The 7,348-nt window shown below is 43.4% G+C and overlaps 1 protein-coding gene across 1 annotated transcript in view; it reads right to left on the reverse strand.

Annotated features, from left to right (window-relative positions):
- Window positions 1-3,602, reverse strand: part of gpr158b (G protein-coupled receptor 158b) — a 61,001-nt gene extending 57,399 nt beyond the window's left edge. The window contains exons 1-2 of the mRNA XM_028594332.1: window positions 3,592-3,602; window positions 1,780-2,745 (exon numbers count right to left, since the gene is read on the reverse strand). Coding sequence (XP_028450133.1) covers window positions 1,780-2,745; window positions 3,592-3,602 — 977 coding nt within the window. The remainder of the gene's footprint in view (window positions 1-1,779; window positions 2,746-3,591) is intronic.
- Window positions 3,603-7,348: the final 3,746 nt, after the last annotated feature.

Genomic DNA, 7,348 nt, shown 5'->3' on the forward strand with positions numbered 1-7,348 from the left:
GTGTTGTCAGCTTAAGCCAACACTGGATAAAAGTGCTTAGGATGAAATCAAGCAGCTGCGTTCGCATGTCAATTGATCCATCTCCATGACAATTGAGCAAACTCTTATCACTGATGAAGACCATGCAGTTTGACTGAGAGCCCTGGAAAAAGCTACTAGGGTCAAACTACATTACTTTGCATCGATATCAATATACAACACATCCTTTGTGAAAACAGGAAATCAGAAAACTTGGCATTGTTTTACCTTTTAGTCTTAGGGATTTGAAGAATGAGAAAAACATGTTTTTTTTTAGAATGCACACCATTTCCACATCTTATTTCAACATCAGCCAACCAAATTATAGTTTAATATTGCAAAAGGAGTGTTCAGGATTTTCTTTTCTATATTCCTATGCAACTTCACAAGTGGGATTTGATGCACAAGTAAACGACTTTTCTTTTTCTGTCGAAAATATTTTAATAGTTATAGACTAATTATGAATTTATTGAAACTTAAATTAACAGACACTTATGTCAGCTGACACAAGCAGATCTTCCATTTCTCTCACCAGTTAAACATCCTTATTGCTGCATGTTGATGGTTTCAGACAGGCAATAAGCCATTTTTGGAGACAAACGGGGCATCAAAGCATACATAGCTTACATGATGATTCTGATCATACTGATTCTATGGTAACTCCACAGTTACCACCATAACCGCAGTACAACTCCCAAAATTGTCCAGAGCAGCTCCTGGCCAGATCACGAGCTCCATAACCCAAGAGTGACTGTCCCTGGAGCAGGTAGTGATGCAGCACTTTGCTCAGGGACACGTCAGCAAGGTGGATGCCTGCCAACCTGAGGCCCAAATCACTAGCACGACACACTGCTGAGCCACAAAGCAACATTTAAGGGTCTTCCCCACATAAAATGTCACCTACATTTATTCATCATCAGTCGCAGTTAAGGTAGATGTGATGTGTGTGTGTGTGTGTGTGTGTGTGTGTGTGTGTGTGTGTGTGTGTGTGTGATAGAATTTTGGACCCAAAAATTGAGAAAATTTTGTTAACAAGTTTTCCTGAACATGCACTACATGGGTTATGACAGTAGAACTGGACATCTTATTAGATGGATGAAAGAGTTTAGTGCACCTAAAATGTATTCATGATTTAATTGTTCTTTTCTGGACACTTTTGGACCGGAGCCTTGAAATATGAGATCCTTGGGTGATTTTATGCACCTAACATAAGCACACACATGCCAGCTTACATGTATAGATCCCTTCACCGACAAACACACTGTGTAAAGCTCGCAGTGTTTGTAAGATGGTAAGCTGCAGCAAGTAGAGATGCACAGCTGTGCTTTGACAGGCAAGCATATTAAATGAGAAGGGTCTACCTGTGTCTGTGAAGCCTCTTTTACACCATCTGTTTCTTGCATCAAGGCTGCAAATCATCAGAATCCATATTTACATTCAGTCTCACAGAGCATTACTGTCAATCAAATGCGGGATACTTAATTTTGGTTTACTGTTAATGATTAGTATGCTCTATATTTGTGGAATGAATGTGTAGTATACATGAAGTTATGAATACATTTTGAGGACAAAAGATGCTATCACAAAACTTACTAAACACAAACTGCATGTTCTTTCTTTGTCTCTTTCACACACACACACACACACACACACACACACACACACACACACACACACACACACACACACACACACACAAAACACGATGCAGCTCTCCTTGAAAAATATGTTATTCCTAACACCCCTAACACCTCCTCTCACCTGAACTCTGGTGCAGAGTTCCTCTTCAGTCCATAAAAGCCAGCAGACAAGGTGAGCAGCCAATATGGCACAAACGCCCCGTGTTCACACTCCAGGTACGGCGCCGACCACTTGATCTGGTTTTTGTCCAGAAGGTAACTTCCACTCCTGGTGCCCGACGCCTCCTGGACTCTTCTGTGCATGTGTGGTCTCCTCCCGTCCCTAAACTCAGTAAACCAGTCGGACTCCGGGCTCTTGCTGCTCAGGTGACGGTGCGCAGAGCCGGACAAGTCCTGCAGCACCACCTCCTTCTCGGTTCTGGTCGCCTGGAGGAAAATCTGTGGGCCCGGTGTCGGTGTGTCCGCGTGGAAGGTCACCACCGCCCTGTAGATTTTGGGGTCCCCCTCGAGGATACTCTGGACCAGCGCGTGGTACCAGTGGATGTCCATCCGCGGGCTCTGCTCCCGGGACCTGTTGGCCTGCAGGATCATGTTCAGGAAGTTTGTGGCGTGCGCTACAGTGTCCAGGATGCTGTGCAGGGAGTAGTGGGAGGCGACGTGCAGGCCGCCTCGCAGGCTCCTCAGCTCGTACCTCCGCGAACAGTTGACATGCCTCAGCGCTGAGGAATCCCCGGTGTGCAGGAACGCGGTCACCACCCTCGGCAGGTCCTCCTCAATTTTGTGCGCCACCACTGCGCGCTCCGTGGCCGGTACCGAGTAGTAGGTCGGGTGGTGGGGCGGCTCCCTGTTGATGTTTTGGGTGCTGAAGACCGGTGGGTTCTTCTCGTCTCGCTCATTATCCGACCACTCCACATAACCGTAGTTTGATCCCAAAACCAGTCCTGTTTGCAGAAGCAGCGGGACGACCAGGAGAGCCATGTCTTTCTGTTTTACAGGCACAAAGAAGAATCCGGGGGCACTTGGCAAAGTGTGGCGAGCATAACCAAAGCCACTCTCTTTCTTCTGCTTCTTCGCGGGATCAGAAACACTTTGAGAAGCACACACCAGAGAATGCGCTGAATTTCATACCCATGATCAAGCTGAAAACGACAGAGCCTTTCCACTTCTCATCCTGTGCATCTTCTGTCAGCGAAAACACAGACTTTCCCTCTCTTCTTCTGCTTCTTCTTCTTCTTATCCGTTTTCTATCTCATCCAAACAGCCTCCAGCCTTCTAACTAACGAAGAAACAACACTGACTCCTCATCAGTCCGCAATCCATATGAAGCGACGTTCTAACCGAGCGCTCACGATCTTTCTTTTCTTTACTCCTCGGAGAAATCCATGTGAGACAGAGGAGTACGATGACAAGGAACGGAGCAAATTGTTCTTGAAGTTCCGTCCCTCCCAATAAAACCCTAATAGGCCATCTAAAGTGTCGCCCACCGGTGTGTGTGGTTGTTTCTAACTGCCAGTCTGCCGGAGGTGGGCGGAGCGTGGGAAAGACTGGAGCTGTCCGGTGCTGAAAGTAGCGCCCGTAGGAAAAAAAAAGCGAGGGTGGTGGAGGTGGTGAAGGCTTGTCAGTGACGAGGATGGAGGAGCAACCTGTCAATTAGATTGAATCTAAAAGTAGAATAGAATAGTGTGAATGAGGGAGAGACCACCAGAGACAAACATATACACATGTATATATGTTGTACTACTGAATATACAATAAACTTTTTCTGTCTACAGTTATGGCCAAAAGTATGTGGACAGCTAGACATTACACCAATACAGTATATGACTGAATATATAAAATATGAATATTTCATGGGTCTCACAGTTTTTCCTCACACATTTCAGAAATAAGCCCAAAGTAACCAACAAATTCCTAAAACTAAACAATCATTTACTTCGACGTCATGTTGTCCACCAAAATAAAGCACTGGCTTTAATATAGTATCTATACTTGTGTCGTCATGATCGTTAATACTGGAATTCTGCTATGTATCCCCAGTTAAGGGTTCTTTGGGGGAGGAATCGAGGGTCTATGATTCAAATTCGGAGTCAGCCACATTTGTGTTTTGAAACTTCAAGATGTTCAAAATACTAATGGCAGTCGATAACGTAGAAAACATCCTCTTTGTGTCTCTCACACCTTCCATAGTTGGCATATTGCAGACCTACATTGAAGCCTACATTGCTCCATCTGCTAATGAGAAAACTGCTCATTCAGTCAGCAGTACAGAGGATACATTGTATTGCCTTGTCCTTCATTACTGGTGATCTGATGGAGAAGCTTGAGGAAACACAGAAATGGTTGATACTGTAAATGCAGCGATGTTCACACCGTCAGAAACCAAAGTATAGTCAATTTCAGCTTAGTTGGGGTGGAAATGACAGTGGCAGGAAGTGGAGGAGTTCTTAAAAGGCGTCCATGATCAGAAACTTGTTGTTGTTTTTGTTGTTTGGCTCGTGTAGACAAGACTTTTAGACAATATCAAGACATATTTGTAGCATATCACAGGAGAATAATGTATAAGTGCTCACAGTGAAGATTTATAATGCACAGTTCATAAAACTATATACGACAAACCAACATTATTTGTATAAAACTTTGACTTCAAACACTGCAGGGATCACAAGCGCTGCAGTTCAGGCCTTCCCAAAACTAAAACATCATGTTGTAGCATTAAGCATCTCTTTAATGGACCTATAGGGCCTTGAACACAAAAGTATGGGGACAGAGGTGTCCACTTACTTTTGGCCTTACAGTGTATATGTTATATACATAGACACAGTTAAACAGACATGAGACAAACAAATATAAATTCAGGTGCATGTGAACAAGGGAAGTCAGAGCCTACTTCTCTTACTCATTTACACAGATAAGCGAGGTTGGACATCCCAATCTGTGCTGACTGTCTGTGTTAAGATACTTCATGAGTCCATCTGTTGTAAAAGTTAATTAAAAAAAACATGAAAGCATTGCTGTTGTTGTTGTGTGAGTGAGTGTTTGTGTTCATGCTCCGCATCGTGCCTAACAATGTCGCTTGGCTGTTCTGAAATCATTGTAAACCACGGCCTCCATGGGCTTATTACTATAGTATCTGTCTCGGTCTGCTCTGAGATTCCCAGGGGCATGGTCCATCAGGACTGTAAATGGGCGTTGCAGTCTGCAGCCCGCCCGAGGTGACTCGCAGGCCGTTGCCATGGCAGTGGAAGGTGACGACTGTAGAGATCTCCCCATGCTTCCCGCTGCAGCCAGTGATGAGGAGGTGTAACCTGTCTGGCCCTGCAGCATATACCCCTCTCACACACATTCAACCTCACATACTGATCAATCTGAGCCAAAATCATCCTTATATTTGGACATGATAAGGACAGCATTGGCAGATGGGTAAATGGTGATAGAGCAGATAATACTGACACAAAAATACTTGCTAATCCCATAAATCACTCATTCATTCATGTTGTGCATTGGCTCAAATGACTAAGCAGCCTCTGGGCCCCATCAAAATAAAGGTGACAGTGCCAAGCAGTGAGAGAGCATCAGAGGCAGGGAGACTGTACCAAGCAACTGTTCCTGCCCCCCTCTATTTCATCTTCTTTTACAAGCTGCAGTGCCTCCCCTGGTCTGATGAATATTTGATAGGCATTTGCTGCTTCATCTGCATGCTTTACAACTTGAGTCCGTACAACCGCAACAGTGGTAGAGAGGCTGATGTACCAGCCATTCGTTCACCCACGCTCAGTGTTCTCCCAGAGGTTCCTTTAGATTTCTTCAGAAAAGAGCAAGAGAAGGAAAACAGGCTCATGAGCAAAAGTGCATTTACTCTGATGCTTTTTTTGTCTGCTTTGCTACTGCTGGGAGCTGTATTTGAACTTAAACAGGTCAAGTTGCTGTCAGTGGGAAGGTGGCCAGTCAGGGCCTAATAGAAAAGTTTACAATGTCACGCTTTTAATAGTGGGTTGTAATGAAACTCTAAAGGACATTAAATAACCATTCCTTAAAAGGTTCATGGTTGTGTGTTTTATCAGAGGCTTAACATGTTCTCCAAATTCTATAGAGTCATCTTCTGATGTTAAAAGCTGTCAACAACTTTAACATGGGAAATAATTTTATACTTTGGTTGTTGTGAAGCTTCTGGAAGTATAGCAAGACTGTTGGTTTTACAGTGCTTAGACTAGCAAACAGGGTATCAGGAAGGTTACAGAGAGTGACGATGAAAAATAATGAAGTAGAAATGATGAAAATAACAAAGACATTACTTTTTTAAGCTCCATATTATATGTAATGTACAGTAGCTCATGCTCAGTAGCTCAAACTCTGTCACCCATCAGAATTCTGGAGGTATGAAAACAGAAACAGGCCATCAAGAGTCAAATTAGGGAAATAGTAAAAGGATCAAAATAAGGATTCTGTTAAATGCCAATGCTCTGGCTGCCAGATCACCCACAGTTGCCTGATGAAGATGAAAAAGGCTGCTGAAAACTGTTACTATGGCCATTTCCCTAGGTACAGTCTGCCAAAGGAAGGACAGTTCAATCAATGCTGGTGAAAAAAAAAAAGTTGAATGGTCTGGGTGTGTATTGTTACAATATCTTATCAAATGTTGGCAAAATATGTTGTTCTTTATCTATAGACACGTGTTCCCCTTGTTACAGTGATTGGCAAGAGCCTGTGTAAACGCTAGATAGTTTGCAAGTCTATCATACGCCAAACAACAAATAGACACCCTGAAATGTACTAAAGTACAGAAAGGACCCAGCACTGGTCCTATTTACTGTACAGCTACTGTACAGCTGCAGTATAATCACTAAGACACTGTGTCTCTGAAGAGAAAGGACAAATCAGTCATACCATCTGGGAACATATAGAAGAAATATTGATTTGTGCTGTTGAATTTGGAGTCAGAACACACCTGCAAATATGAAAAGCGGCCAGTTCAGCCTGCATAGTAGTTGGTGCTTCAGTAAGTAGCACCTATATCCTCAAATTTATCAAAGAAACAGGTCCAGTGTTGGCATTGGTGATTATGTCCCTTCTCCTGCTTCTAAGTCAGGGGTCCCTCTGTACCTTTCCTGGCCTCAGTACAAGTATATTGATCCAGTACCAGTATGATACCCCTTGGTCATATTAGTTTAGTTCAGCATTAGTTCAATACTGTTTCCAACAACTGTTAAACTGATAACACCCAGCTAGGCTACTGTTTAAATCAGATATGCACAAATACAGTCTATGTCTAATAGTGCATCAGCAGCTGAGACTTAATTACATCACAATTCACTAGCAAGGACCACGCCACAACAATATGTAATTTAAAGATTTAACGAATGCTTGCTTATAATGAATGTTAAGAACATAGCAATAGATTTGGATGGTGGGTGAGATTGAAAAGAGATGTAGTCTGGTTGGTTGGTCCTGGAGGATGTACTGGAGACAACAGGAAAGAGATGTCATCTGGTTGGTTGATCCGGGAGGATGTACTGGAGATGACAGGAAAGAGATGTCATCTGGTTGGTTGGTCCGGGAGGATGTACTGGGGAGCGGGTGGAGTGAGACTCAGTGTGGGGGTTCCGTTTTAGGTGCTTTCACCCGAGCTGATTTCTCCTCAATCATGCAAAGTTCTTACTGTACATAACTTAATCACAACTACTGAAGACAAG

The sequence above is a fragment of the Perca flavescens genome, chromosome 12, assembly GCF_004354835.1.
Source record: "Perca flavescens isolate YP-PL-M2 chromosome 12, PFLA_1.0, whole genome shotgun sequence".
In the NCBI taxonomy this organism is placed as follows: domain Eukaryota; kingdom Metazoa; phylum Chordata; class Actinopteri; order Perciformes; family Percidae; genus Perca; species Perca flavescens.